This window comes from Pezoporus occidentalis, unplaced genomic scaffold (assembly GCF_034315485.1).
Source record: "Pezoporus occidentalis ecotype Australia unplaced genomic scaffold, CSIRO_AGI_Poc_V1 ctg23, whole genome shotgun sequence".
NCBI classification, from domain to species: domain Eukaryota; kingdom Metazoa; phylum Chordata; class Aves; order Psittaciformes; family Psittacidae; genus Pezoporus; species Pezoporus occidentalis.
Genome location: NW_026914180.1, coordinates 8,759,291 through 8,774,088, shown reverse-complemented (window position 1 = coordinate 8,774,088; position 14,798 = coordinate 8,759,291). Strand labels below are relative to the sequence as shown.

Genomic DNA, 14,798 nt, shown 5'->3' with positions numbered 1-14,798 from the left:
TTCCAACCCCCTGCCATGGGCAGGGACACCTCACACTAAACCACGCCACGTAAGGCTCTGTCCAACCTGGCCTTGAACACCACCAGGGATGGAGCATTCACAACTTCCCTGGGCAACCCATTCCAGTGCCTCACCACCCTTACAGTATAGAGCTTACTCCTTATATCCAATCTAAACATTCCCTGCTTAAATTTTAACCCATTACCCCTTGTCCTGTCATAGAATAGAATCATAGAATAATTAGGGTTGGAAAGGACCTTAAGATCATCTAGTTCCAACCCCCCTGCCGTGGGCAGGGACAGCTTACACTAAATCATATCGCCCAAGGCCTTCTATTAATGCACAACATGTGCAAGAGGTTTGTTGTTTTTTTTTAGCGGTGGGGTTGGTAGGAAGGTGTTTTGGTAGTTTATTGCTTGGGTTTTGCTTGGATTGTTATTTTTGTTTGGGGTTGTTTTTGGTTTTTTTTTTGTTTTTCTTGGGGGGGCACTGTCATTTGTGGAAGAAGATCTTTTTACAGATAAGAAAAACATTTTATATTACCTATTTGGCTGCAGAATTCTCCAAAAGCAGCTAATGAACATTTTCTGAAAGGAAAAAGTACTACTAAGAACTGCCCTTTTAAAAGCCTTCTGCTCCTGAAGTTCAGCTTTGTCAGCTCTCATGTTTGTCATCTGAGAATAAACATCAAGACTGTGCCAGGTATCTAACATATGTTCAGTTATAATGACTCCAGTGTCTCGTTCAGCAGTAGTCTCTGTATTCCAAGTATCTAATTAGAATAAAGAAAAAGCATCTATGATCCAAACACATTAAAGCAGAATAGATTTGTCAGCAAAAGTAAGTACTTAAAATAACAGGAAGACACTAAACATCCATGTCTACCAACATACATACTTGTCTTTTATTTGCTCTTGCTCGCATTTCCACTTTATTGGCTATGTACCCTACGTTTTTATCTTTAGCATGCAACTCTCAGTATTTTAAAGAAGGATACTTATTCTGCTCTCATCACAAATTCTCCAGATCTGCCATACCTTTGTTATGCATAAATTAGCCTTTAATGGCTGATTTAGCTCAACATTCATACTTCTTCCAAACAGAGAAGCATGAATGCAGAATGAAAGCATTTATTTCTCAATATGACAAATCCATTATTTTTTTCCATATGAATATATTCATAATACAGACATATTTTCTTAGTGAATACTTTCCAGTTCCCATGTATCTTACATGAAGATTTGGTAAAATTCATAATTTACCTGCTGCAAAAAAGAGCAAAAGCTCAGGAAACAAAAGAAGCACATATTAAGAGCGCATCTTATCAGTAGCACCAGTTTAACTTTACCAGTTTATGCAACATACATTTTATTATTATTTGTCAATGTATATTTTATCTCTTTATACAGAAAAATGACTTGGGTGTCTATTGGCAAGTTCCTAAAGAAGTGGCTTACATTTCAGAATGGCTGAGGACTGGAGAATGTTATCATTTGATATTTACAAAACACAGAGCACTGAAGTTTTAGATTTCTGTATGTTGGCTATCTAAATCTGAATACACTACTTGCAGTGATTCAAGTATGTGAAGACAGAAAATTTCATGAAGTCTCTGCAGAACTTGTCTAACAAAATACTGTTGTATTTGATTATTTGTGGAGTCTTACATTTCATAGTTATTATGGTAATTCACCAATACTATTGTAATTATATGCTTATTACTAAAAAAGAGATTTACTGGGTTAACCATGGATTTAGTCCTGAATAATAAATATAGCCTGATAAACATAGGATTAGAATAGCAGCTTCAAAAGAAAGCCACGAGTAAAACCAGTATTTTTTACTAATGTAAGAACTATTTAAAATTTTCCAGAATTACCACTTGCTTTTGCATTAAAGCCTTTGACAGCAAAAAAGATTTATTTTGCTCTTTTGTACTCAGCAAAGATTAACTAAACTGCAACTACCAACATGGCTTTATACAATGTCTGAATTAAAGAGTTGATTTACTGTCCTTCTTGGTATTGTCTACTCAATTGCCTTTGAAAGCAATAATTTAATAGCAGGGCTATAAACAATTCTGCAGAAATCTGAATTATTTGAAAGGCACCCCCTTCCCCCAAAAGTATTGCTCTCCTGCACTTACATCCTGTTCAACATACATATGCGCCACCACAACAGAGGACACGCTACACTACTTTATGTTGAAGCCAAGTTTGCCTCACTTCAGTCAGCTAGACAGGCCTTTAAATAACCGTAATACTAACCATATAAAAGAAAAATCACAACTATGCATCTTGGACAAGCATCAAGAAACACTTAAGTACCACCAATTTTAAAGATAAACATTGGCTTTAATGCATGGTAATGACTTAGTACGTATGTTTAAGTGCTATCCGGAATAAAGACCCAGATTTAAAAGACTATTTAGCAAAACACACAAACTAAGCAAAATGTCTAAACATTAATAACTACAAAGACTTCATTCAAGTATGCAAATGGATAGATACATAGATACAGCAGTAATTTTGTACGAGCATATAACCATCAAAAAGAAAGATAAGAAGAAGCAGTCAAACACAAGAACAAATAATTAAGAAAACAATTTGGGGTTTGTTTCAATTTGGGTTTAATTTGCTTTTGATTACCTAATATTTTATTGCATATAACAACGATTCTAGATACCTGAAGAAAATACAATTTTTCTAAGCAGTAACACTGTACAAGATCAGAGCATTCTGCTGAATATATACAATAGAATTACATATCTACATATGTATCTCCTCCTTCAAGATATAAGTAAATCTTGAGATTCGTTTCAACCATAGAATCCACTAACTATAGAAGCACTTCTTCCAAAATATTAAATTCATCAAAATAGTTACACTTATCCATTAACATCTACATTCCTCCCTCAAGTCTACATACAAATTATACTACTATATATATGAACACACATGTATATGTATTTCATATAGATGTCTATACAAACACACACTCTTATCTGGAAAAAGTGCCTTTAGAATTCAAAACTCCTTGACACTATCTTCAAATTACCGAAGTTAAATAAACTCTGTAATCTGAATGGCACAAAAGGAGTGGGGTTTTTATTTCTTGTCCATTTATTTTTTTTTGTCCAATTTCTTTGTCCATTGGTAAATTTCTTTTTCCATCATTTGCTAGCAAGTCAAGATCAGTACGCCTTCACTACTATATTAAATGTCATGTTCCTCAGAAGTCTGTAATGGTTCAACAGAAGTATACATAACTCTTTGCTTCCACAGTCATGGTCTGTGGTACTCTAAAATGTGGAATACAAGAGGCTATAGGCTTCTTTTTAGTTGTTTCTAATCTCAGTACTTGCTCCAGGAGTGGATTTCTATTATCTGTTCAATGGCAAGATTTCTTTGTCCAATGTAAATTTTCAGGACAAGAGTAGTACATCTACACTACTATATTAAATATGCCTCGAAATGTTGGGAAGCCTGTAATGATTCAAACTTAGAGATATGTAAATCTTTACTTCAACAGTCATGGTCTATGGTATCCCAGACCATTATCACACAATCCATAGGTCCTTTATGCTGTCTTCCAGAACACTAAATCTTTGAGTTTCTCTCAAAAGTAACATGGTCACATTCAAAGACAGTAATCTTGAGCCACTAAATTGGGCAGTAGCTCAAAGTAGCCACAAGCACATCATTCCTCAATAGCACAATCACCTGTTGGCAGCAGTTTTCAGATGACACTGCTCCTGCTGCTGAGCCATACCTATCACAATCCTAGAACAAGCAGTCTGATCAGAGGTGAAATGAAAATAAAAGTGACCTATGGCAGCAAAAATTGTCTATGGCAGCCACTGGTAACCCGCACAAAATACACCCAATGTACTTCATGACCAGAAGCAGACTATGGCCAGAGTCCCACACACTGAAAGCAGAAGCATGACTTAAAACCCATTTATTACTCTACCTTTCTGAGCTGCAATCACTACAATCTAGAAATAGTCCAGAAATTGAACCCATAAATCTTGAGAATCAACTGTCAGCTTCTTTTGCCTCTCAAGGTACTGTGATTATGGTTAAAATTACCTGGTTTAGCTCACAATTTAAGAGCTGGCTAGCTGAAGTGTTGGACTGACAAGTTTAGTATTTATATATGTTAAATGTACAAAATGCAAATCTTTTTCTTCCAGTTAAATAAGTCAGTGATAAATTCTTCAACTCCACCAAACAGAAGAATATACCTGTTTAAAATACAGTGACTAAACCATAATAGTTCCAGTATAACATATACACATTCTACAGTCTTTAATATTCCACAGGTAGTGAAAAGCTAAAACAAAAAACCCTTTCAAGGAAATACCACAGATGTCAGGAAGTAATTTAAAACATAACATGTCCAATAAATAGAAAGACTTGTGTAATTTACATAATGCTACTTCTAAATTATTAATAAGTACAGTAACAGCAAAGGTAACAACTTTATTTCAAAACAGATTCAAGCATATTTTTCTGGGTTGAGATTTGCAGCCAAATCTAAATCAAGGCACCTGCTCATGTGAAAATCATGTGTTTACTGAAACACTAATAAGTGTTCATTCCACTCAATTTCCTGTGAGCTTAGTTTGCATTACAGATATTCTGAGAATTTCTAGTGTCTAACTAAAAGAAAACCCTAACAAAAACAAACCAAATGAAAAAAAAAAAAAAACAAAACCAACAAATCCACACCCACCTCCCTCCAAAAAAAACACAGGAGACTGGAACTTTTTTTAGTGTTAGTACTTTTTTTGCCTACTTCAGTATTAGTAGTTTTGCCTCACCTCCAATTTGCTTGAACAGCTCTACAATAGCAACATATGCCCTTCTGCTTATACTTCAGAACTTCACTTCTCTTGAACATTTGCCCTTCAGAACGCAAATGACCTTGACAGGGCATGACTCACCCTGTCCCTTGTTTAACTCCTAACCTAGCATGCAAATAGACTTGATGTGCATTTTACACATCTACACTGTTACCAGGATCATAAGGGTTATGAACCTCAATTGTGTTGCATCATTCAGTTGAAATTATCCAGGTTTTGTTTTGGCTTTTTTTTTTTTTTCCTTGTTCTTCTAAGTCAGGACAACACCACTGCCTGCAAAACAACATGGAAGGCATCCAGTTTACTTTGGTCTTTGTGACAACCTCACTCCTCAGAACAACTTTCACCAGCTGTCACTTTTTATGCCTCCACGTAAATGTGCTCCAGCAGCATCTGCCATATAAATAAAATCTAGGTGTCACCCATGGATTCTACAAGTCCTTTAAATGCTTTAATTCATGTAGTGCAGATTAATACTTCATAAAGAGATACATCTGCTGCTGCATTATATAATCTCCAGCCACGCGGAAGTAAGTGGCAGGGTTCAGTCTCTTGCTGAACATGCTACTGCTGCTTCAGGCAAAGCTCTGTCTCACTTTAAAATTAAAATGGCGATTTGGGGACCAGACAATTGAATCAGGGATGACTTGATTCATGGTCCCTCCTAGAATCGTTTAGCAGTGGAACTGATGACACTGTGGATAAAACTCAAACAAGTGCAAACCCACTGAGGGGCAAAAGAGAAGCCATTTAGAGGAGTCAATTTGCTTTTTCTCCGGAAGTGTAGCGTTTTCCTCTCCGATTGCTACTAAATCCTTTCCACCCCTGATTAAATTTCAGATAATCTCAGGTAAACCCCGGGGCTCCCCGTTATTCCTGCGGTCAGAGGGAGGGAGGATGCTTCTCCCAGCCCAGATGACGCAAGGAGGCGGAATCTGCAGCGACTCGCGGTGGATCACGTACACACCGGCGGTGGGGAGGGCGCGTGGAGACACTGGTCCATGCAGGCTTACACCACCCGCATGGACGCGCTGCGAAGCGAGAGGAGGAGAGGAAGCTGCCTGCGCCCGGGAAAGCGGGCAGAACGCCCCAGCCACGGATGCAGGCTGGTCTCTGCACGTCCGCGCGTAGAAAGCTGGGAAAACTGGTCATTAAGTACCAAGCCCAGACAAAAAAAAGAGAGGCTTCCCCATGCCCCCATTCTGTTCAGAAACGCGACTAAGAGTGCTGTTTCTTATTTAAGTGAAGGTACTTTCAAGACATTCCCGGCAAAAAAAAAAAAAAATAACTAAAAAGAAAAAAAATCGTCATTTAAGGAAATGCTTAGGGTTAGCTAAAAAAAATCATCACTAAACAACTCTCCTGGCAAAAACAGAGCAAAAGTCCTCTCAAATAGCATGGAGTACCGCATATTTTAAATCTTAATTAACTGAAACTTCAAGCTATTAACATATATGATATTTTCTGGTAGAAAAGGGGAAATTAAAGTGTAAGAAAACGACTTTATGACTAAGTATATCGGGATTAAGCCTCTTTCCTTTCCCTCTAACATCTACAGGTCTTTTGTGCGTCCTGCCCTGCAGCAAGCACTGCCTCTATGCGTGAAGATATTTAAGGAGGTGAAGCACGTTTCCAACAGACTCCTACGGGGGTAGAGTGTACACTACCATCTGAACGTTCTAAATCACTGTTAAGAACATAAGTGTTCTGGTACCAACAAGAAGTGAAAAGCAGATGAGGCGAGGACTGGCACGGCCCCAGCAGCGCAGCCAGCCTCCCACCGCCGTGCAGGGCAGCACGGCCTCTCTCCCTCCTCTCCCCTCCATCTCACGCGGAGTGAAGACATTTTGGTTGTAAAAGTTATCGGACGGCTTCTACCTTCTCCCCTACAAGGCAGGCGCAGAGGAAATGTGTGAGAGAGGAAGGATGAGGGCATGGTCGCAGCTCAGGCGCCCAGGCCGCACAAAAGTAGTTTATCTCTTAAATGCTCTTACTTAGAGAGACAGCTAGAAGGCCAGCACAGTAAAAGGAACAGGATCACGGCAATCTCCTGTGTCCCACTCCCAGACGCCCTCTCCATCCACCACCCCCACGTGCCCCTACCGGCGTGGCTTCCCGCCGCAGCCACGCCAGAGCAGCCCATGCTTCCTGCTCCCTTGTCTCCGGCACTGCTACCCCCACCGGCTCCTTCCCCAGCCTCCCTCACACCATCCCCTAGGGACTCCTCACCGTGCCTTTCCCCTGCCCCCAATCCCCACAGTATCCATGGTTTCTTCCCCCTCCCCTATCTTCTGCCTCTCCTTCCGCGGCTCCTTCCCCTCGTCTTCCCCGCGCGAACGGCGTGAGCAGCTACCTTGGGCATCACCGCCGCTGGTCAGCACCCCTATGGCTTTCCCGGTGCCTGAGAGGTTCTCGAAGAACTTCGGTTGGTGATCCATGGCGCTGTGGTGGCGGCACCGCCGGGCGAGACGGAGCGCGGTCGCTGAGGGAGCCCCTAGCCGCGGGGGTCTGCCCTACTAACCCGGCGCGCGCACTCCGCCGGATCGAGTATCTAGCCTCTGCAGGGAAAAAAAAGCCGAGAAAAAAAGGTGTAGGTGCGTGTTTACACACAGGTATATGAGAGGAGAGAGCGGCAGTGAGAAATAGACCGGGACAGGGAGGGAAGATGGTGAGAGACGCAGCCCTCACATCGCAGCCAGCCAGCCTCCCGCCTCCTCCCCGCCGTGCCCGCCGTGCCCGCCGCCGCTTCCTCTCCCCGCTCCCGCTGACAGCCCAGTCCGACACCGCCCTCCGACACCCCCTCGGGGAGCGGCGGCTGACGGGCGGGCCAGGCCGCCAATGGGAAGGCGAGATGCGGCGGCCTTTGCGGCGGGCGTGGCCGTGGCCGTGGCCGCGCAGTTGCGGTCTGAGAGCGCTGGCAGGTGGGGAGGGGGTAACGCGAGGCTGACGGAGAGGTGGAGGGCGGGGCTGCAGGTGGGGGGCGGGGGTCCCTGCGGCCCTCCTCCTCCGGCGGCGCCCGAGGCGGGGGCGTTGCGGGAGCATGGCTGGCGCCTGGGCTGGCGGTAGTGGTGGGGGTAGGCAGCGCGGTGAGCCAGACTTAGTTCATCCCCTCCGTCGTAGCGGCTGAGCGGTACCGCGTGTCTCTGTCGAGCGTGTGGGCTGCCCGTTCTGCGGGAGCTCTGCGGCGGACAGAGCCCTGCCGGAGCCGCTGTGAGGGCCCCGCTGGGGTGAGGCTGCGTCTGCCCTGCGCCGGCCGGGAACCCACGGCCCGGCGCAGCCCCGCTGTCCCTTGCGAGCCTTGGTCGCAGGCCGGCGTGTGGGGGTGCCCGGTTCTGCCTGGGACTCGAGAGGGAAATTGCCTCTGGTGTGTCGGCTGCTGCCGCCCGACTGCTCTGAGGGGGCCTGGCCTGCTCTGCCATGATCAGCTGTTGCTCTGCAGTGAGCCAGGAACACAGTGAATGCACCATGAGCGAAAAAGAGTTACTGCTGCCTTCGCCTGGCAGGGTTTGTGTCACTGGGTCTGCTCCACGTGTGTCTTTGTCAGGCAGGGAAACCCAAAGGCCTAGAGCTCTGTTCATTCCCTTTTTGCCCCTTTCGTCCTTGAAACTGTAGCAGACGTTCAGGTGCCAGTAGGAAACGAAGTTACCTCCTGTATGTACAGCTTGGAGGCAAAGGTTGAATCTAAGAGAGCAGCAGAGACAAAGCAGTTGGAAGAGATTAGATAGGAATCCCAGTCCTGCCTTCCTTTTCGTTCTGTTGTACACCGAGTCTTTTTCTTGGGGAGTGCTTAGTACTGGTAGAGAAACACTCTCTTAAACTCTGTATTGTAACACCATGTTGGAGTACAATGGAATAATTCTGTTGATCATAGCAATGTATGTCATCACAGAAACAGCTTAAGACCTGGGTTTTCTTAATTTAAGCAAGTAAATCCATATTATCCCATATGCTTTGTGGTACTTAGTGTAGGTAAAAGTATTTGCAGAATCAGGGGCTAAGTTACTTGCTCAAAATTATAAAGCAAGTCGGGGAGAGAGTCAGGAACAGCAGCAAAATGCTGATTCACGTTTTATATTTTAATTGTTGTAATAATTACTATTGTTACTCAACATCTTCATCACATTTTAGACTTAGCTCACATTGTAAAAATATACATGATCATTCTGTCAACTTTCACACAGTCACATGCAGAAGTACAGTCAGTTGAGCAGTTCAGTTGAAACTACTCACAGATAAATGTTTGAAGAAACCATACCTGCAAATAGATCGCTATACCTAGTATGTGGGCAGCTCACATTTGCAAATCTACTCAGAGGCTAAAATGAGTGTGACAGAAAAGACATGTTGCCAAATAGTTTCCATACCATGATCAATAGTGATTCTACAGGGTAATTTACTGTATTCTTTCCTGATTCTAAAGGACATTCTGAGTCATAGATTATAATAAAGGTGAACTTGTATTATAGAAATATGTAAACCCCAATAACGGCATACTCTCCTTAAAGGTTTGTGGTTTGAATTAGAATCACATTAGTTTCTTGGAGAGTAGCTCTGCAAAAGATAAATTAAGTTCTTTGAGTGATTTGTGACTTGATCCAAAGCCTGTAAAATCAGTAGGAAAGTCTTTAGCTAGTATAAAATACTGTGAATACTTCAAGATCATGGACCAATGATAGTTTGTCATTTGAGCAACTCTTTGAGGAACCTTTGAATTGGTTCTGGTTGGTTTGGTGCAGATACTTTATACTTTTTTAGAATTGGCTTACCTTGTTTATTCACTCTAGCATTCACACTGTAGGTAGACCTGTCCCTCTTGCTTTCAAATACAGCCTTGATGCTAAGGAGCTGTTATTTTCTGAAAGTATTTTTTTCCCTCAAATTGCCTTATAGGGCATTATGAACTTATGAGTGATGTTTTTTTTCCCCACCCTTGTGTAACTAGGAAGCTGCTTGTGATTTCACTGTTTTCATAATTTATGCAGCTACTACATTGTTCTTCAACAGATCTGTCAGGAAATAATTCTATTTTGTCTGTGTCAAGTTATTAAAGTAGAGGTGGGAGGAGAGAAAGGGATGTGGAACTGTTTGTTCCTGAGGCTGTCTTGATATATTTAAATCTCTTCCAGCAATACAATTGCCTATAAACTTAAAAGGAGTGACTGCTTGGCTTGAGTACTGAAGACTGTTGGGGTAAACAGTCTTATTTAACCTTGTGGGATATGGTTGCAATGCAGCTAGGTACACCTGTATAAATCATACTGACACTAAGAGAATAGGCTCTTGAGATATGCAAACTGATAATAAATATCCAAATAAAACCTCAGCAGGTAATTTGCACACTACATTAGGTGCTTTAATTGTCCTCTTATTGTAATACGAAATAGAATCAGTTTACATTGGGTAGGGAGAGGACAGGTGGGTTTTGACTGTTCCCTGATATTGGCTATTGCAGGTGCTTTGCTGCATCTTTTTCCCATTTCCCATTTGTTCCCTGCCAGCTAAATCTACTCTCTCTGCTCATCTTTAAGTATTGTCACTACCTAAGAAATCCTGATTGACCCTTTAAATATATTTTGGATTGCTACTCACCTCAACTTTCTGTGCCAACATCATTACACATGCTGCCTTTGAACTAAAGAACAGTTCATATCCTAGATGTAGTACCACAGATGCGTCCAGTACTTTGTTTAGCACATCTTCCATTGAAATGAAGTTAAATTAGGAAGAACAAGTCATGTTCAGAAAGAATGAAGTTATTGCATGAGTAACAGAGTTGAATGAATGGATTTCCAGCCAAATGAAACTACTTTCTGCAGCTAGACCTTTCTTTCATATGTGGATTCCCTGGCGTCTAGTGGTATGTGAGCCCACACTTCAGGTTTGTCTGAGGCACTTGTAGGAGCTGTCTCTTCTGCCTAGCTGTCATTTTTTCTTGAGACTTATGAATCATAAAGACAATTAACTTTTGCATGTTCAACCTCTTAATATTATTAAAAAACAGGCAGAGAACAGAGAATGAGATGGAAGGATTTATAGAAATCACAGCATTTTAAAATGAAGCGAGCTAGTCATGGAATGCACAGATTAGCATGAAAAGAAGGAAAGAAGAAGTCACGAGATGTCATTTCTGGGCAGATGGTGACAGTGATTTCTTGAAGAGAACTGTGTGCTCTCTTCCATTAATACTACAATATTCCATGGCCCTACATGCTGCACATAAACTCTTCTACTACTTAGTCTCTTTCCTGTGTGTTTTCATGCTTCAGTTGTGTCATTCTAACAGTATAAATTTTGTAGTACAAGGGCTGGATTCAGTGTTGTTTTGTTTGTTGTTTTTTTTTTTTTTTTTAATTTCTCTCTTGCATAATGACAGTCCCAGTGACACTAACATACACAAGGCTTTCTTTATATTAGAAATTTAAGGTGTAAATGAGAGTAAATCTAGAACTAGTGTGGTACAAAAGGTATAGGAAAGTCTCCAAGAGATTCAAACGACTTGTTAGTGGAGTTGGTTGAGAAAGGAAGGGAGATGAAAGCAATGGAAAGATAACTCAGTTGTGAGAAGAATAGTGAAGTCTTTTAATAAATATTCAAATAAGATTTTCTGATGTATTTTTCCTGGTTTTGTCTCTGGTTTGTACTGATTTTTTTTTAGAGAGAGAACATCAATTAACATAGCCTTAGAGAGAAATTTACTTAAAACTGACCAACACAGACATTATGGAAAAGGTGGTGGAAATGCTAATGATACTTCACAGTAGTAATCTAAAATGCATCAAAATAATTTTCTCTGTAAAGACAGATGATGTCGTGATTGATTGCAATGTCAGCTTTTAAAAGAGAGAAAGTCATATCAGTGGTCTATGAATATGCCAATTTTACACAGGGATAAAAATACTTATTAACGTACTGTAGCAAGTGTAAGCCATTTACACTGCCCACATTAACACAAGACGTGGGAGAGGGAAAAACTGTCAACCCTAAAGGATGTTTTATTATTTCCAGTGGGGGATGATAATGTAAAGTATCACCATATTCATCATGAAAGAAAATCACATATTCAACATCAGCTACAACTTCTTCTTGAATGTCAAATGGCTGTTGCTTTGAATTTGCCTGACTTTGATTGAGAGTTTAAGTACAAATCCAAGGCATTGAGGAAATTCCCACTAGAATCAAATGGCAAGATTTTTAATGGTACTTGAGTCAGGCCTTCTATGAAAGAAAAGCACAAATATAATGCCTGTGTTTACTTAATTATAACTGTTCTTTATTAAAAAAAAAAAAAAAAGCTGTGATTGAGAAGTATTTTTCCAGAAGTTATTTCTTCCTCACAGTTTCCATCTCAGAATCTAAATGTAATACCTGATAAAACAGTAGCAAATTAATTCCTAGCTAATATATTTTGAGTGAGAATGTAACTTCAAACCCAGTAAGTACTGTTCATCTCATACTAGTTTTGAAGCCTCCAAGTTTTTGTGGAAAGTATTCTATAAATACTTATATAGAAAAATAGCTATATGGAGGAAGGGTCAGTGTGGTCTTTAGGCTTGTTAGTTGTTTCTTCCCTGATAAATTCATGTGTGTTTTCCTAAATGACACATATTAAAATTTCTAACTTGTGTTCAGCAGGGTCATTGTGTGGCATTGTTCAGTGCCACCGTCAAACAGGTATTATTACCATGCTATATATTTCTAGGTTACCTAACTTTCAAAGTTTGATTCTTGGGAAAAAAAAACAAACAAAAACCAACCAAAAATTCTCTAAGCCCCTAAAAATACATCTTTCTGTGGTTTGACAAAATCTGAAGACCACTTCTTAATTTAGGAGCATGTTTTTCTTGTTTTATTGGGTAGGAAAACTCATGACTGAACTGAGTGCCACCCAAAAACATGCAGATCAAAGAGGATTTGTGTTATTGTGAAAGACATATTGTGTCAGATGCACTAGGTTTGGAAAAAAGTGAGCCATGCTAGTCATGCATGTATAATAATTGCTCAGAGTTTAAAAAAATCTCAGAAACAGAAAAAGACACTTCATGCAAAGGAAACACCGTGCTCATTAAACGATCAATGAATCATACAATTGACTAAGTTATCTCTTCTGATTTGGGGGAGAAGAATATTTAAGTCTTTCTTTCTTACCTAGAAAACTTCCACAGTGAGCCATCATTTGGCACCACTGGATAATTTGTAAGCTTGCTGTACTATGAGCCACAAAGGGTATATATCTGCTTGGGAAGTGGGTAGGGTGAATGTACATATTCACAGTCTGCAGTAAAAGGGTATTAGACTAATCATGGTATAAGCAGAATGTTGTACTTCTACAGTGTTCTCTTACGTAGTGCAAATGATCTTAAGATACCAAGATTTCTTACTATTTATGTGATTTGAATTATGTTTGTCTGCTCTAATGCATAATGTAAAAATATTAACAATAACCTTAGAACATTGTCTGGAATACAGAACTTCTTTCTTATAGATGAGTGCCCTAACTATGTGATTATTAGATGATATTATCCTTTGTACAGTACTTCTGGATTACTGGATTCTTTTTAACAGCTTCAGTATGAGCACTGGAGTGTCCTTATCCTGAAAAACGTCTTCCTGACTGATAGGGCAGAGGAGGAAGGCTTCAATGTACTTGAGCAAAACTGATCTCAGGAGCATCACATTCTGGTCATATGCTGTAATTATTAGGCCATATTATAGAAAAGGTGAGCACTGTGTAATTTTACATGGAAGTCACTTCTGTTGAAGAGTGGATGACAATAAGGAGTTCTCTGAAGATTTGTTATATTCTTCCAGAGAGTTTGGTTGGAATAATGCTTAGTCTTTTGTTTCCGGAAAGGCATGAATGCAGGGCACATAACTAAGTGCTTAGGTGGATTGTGGCCAAATGGACAGTTTGGCCTGAAGCTGTCTCTGATTTCTTCCCTCAGCAGAATTCATGGAAATAACTGCAAGGGAAAAAAAAAAAAAAACTGAAAGAATTAGGGAAGATGAAGAATTTACATGATTTGTGTAATTTAGGCTTGCTTAAGGAAAGAGTAACTTCTTCCCCTCTTTTATGACCTTGGGGATCATTTTTATGTGGAAAAGAAAAACAACCAAAAAACACAGAAATGTTTTTCTACCTAAAATTATATACCCTCAATTATACTTCAAGAAGTGGTACTAGTAGTAATGATTTAATCTAATCTAATTCAGTTGGTTTGATAAGTGTAACTTCATTTCTAAATTAGGCTCTGATGTTCTACAGACATGACAATGGTTGTTCCCTTTCACAAATACTTGAATTTTATAATCCCAAATTAACATGGTAGTATAATTAAGGTAATATAGTTACACAGTTACTGATATGATGAATTAAAAATGCAGTCAGTCCTCCCAAATATTTTTTATATGCAGCAGGTCCCATGATGCTGGAGAATTTTAGTTTATCTGAAATTCAAATAATTGAAACTGATTTATGATCTGCAGTCTTTACATGCTTGATGATGCAAGAGAGTTAAACAAGTGAATTTGGTCTCTGTTGCATTTTAAATAGTGAACTTCCTTCTTGCTGTATGTTTTTGCATAAGTTATAGTATTTATATTGCTTTAATTAGCACTGATAAACAATAGATTTGACGTATATTTATCTTGGGATTTTTTTCCCTTTGAGGATAGATTTCACTCTTTGTAATAGAGGTTATGCATATTTTTCTTTGCAGTTTTGTGGCTTGCCTGCAAATGGAAGAAGGTTCTAGCAGTGTTTAAAATAACCTGGGTGGTTGTGGAGACTTCAGGCAGCCATTAGTGATAGATTGCTCAGATGGAATGATATATGACTCTGCTTTTTATTGTTGCTGCTATGACCCTCGTCCTTCAAATGGTCTTATTATAGTGTGCTATCTTACTATTGGATTGAAAGAGGATTCAGTATTCG

The 14,798-nt window shown here is 40.1% G+C and overlaps 1 protein-coding gene across 4 annotated transcripts in view; it reads right to left on the bottom strand.

The window, feature by feature from the left end:
- PFKP (phosphofructokinase, platelet) overlaps positions 1-7,655 on the bottom strand; it is a 45,012-nt gene extending 37,357 nt beyond the window's left edge. For 3 of the 4 annotated variants that reach the window (XM_062621544.1, XM_062621541.1, XM_062621542.1), the window contains exons 1-2: positions 7,556-7,655; positions 7,221-7,425 (exon numbers count right to left, since the gene is read on the bottom strand). In XM_062621544.1, coding sequence (XP_062477528.1) covers positions 7,221-7,305 — 85 coding nt within the window. In that variant the 5' untranslated portion in view covers positions 7,306-7,425; positions 7,556-7,655. Of the gene's footprint in view, positions 1-7,220; positions 7,534-7,555 lie in introns of those variants that run through there. The other variant, XM_062621543.1, reaches the window with a different exon arrangement.
- Positions 7,656-14,798: the final 7,143 nt, after the last annotated feature.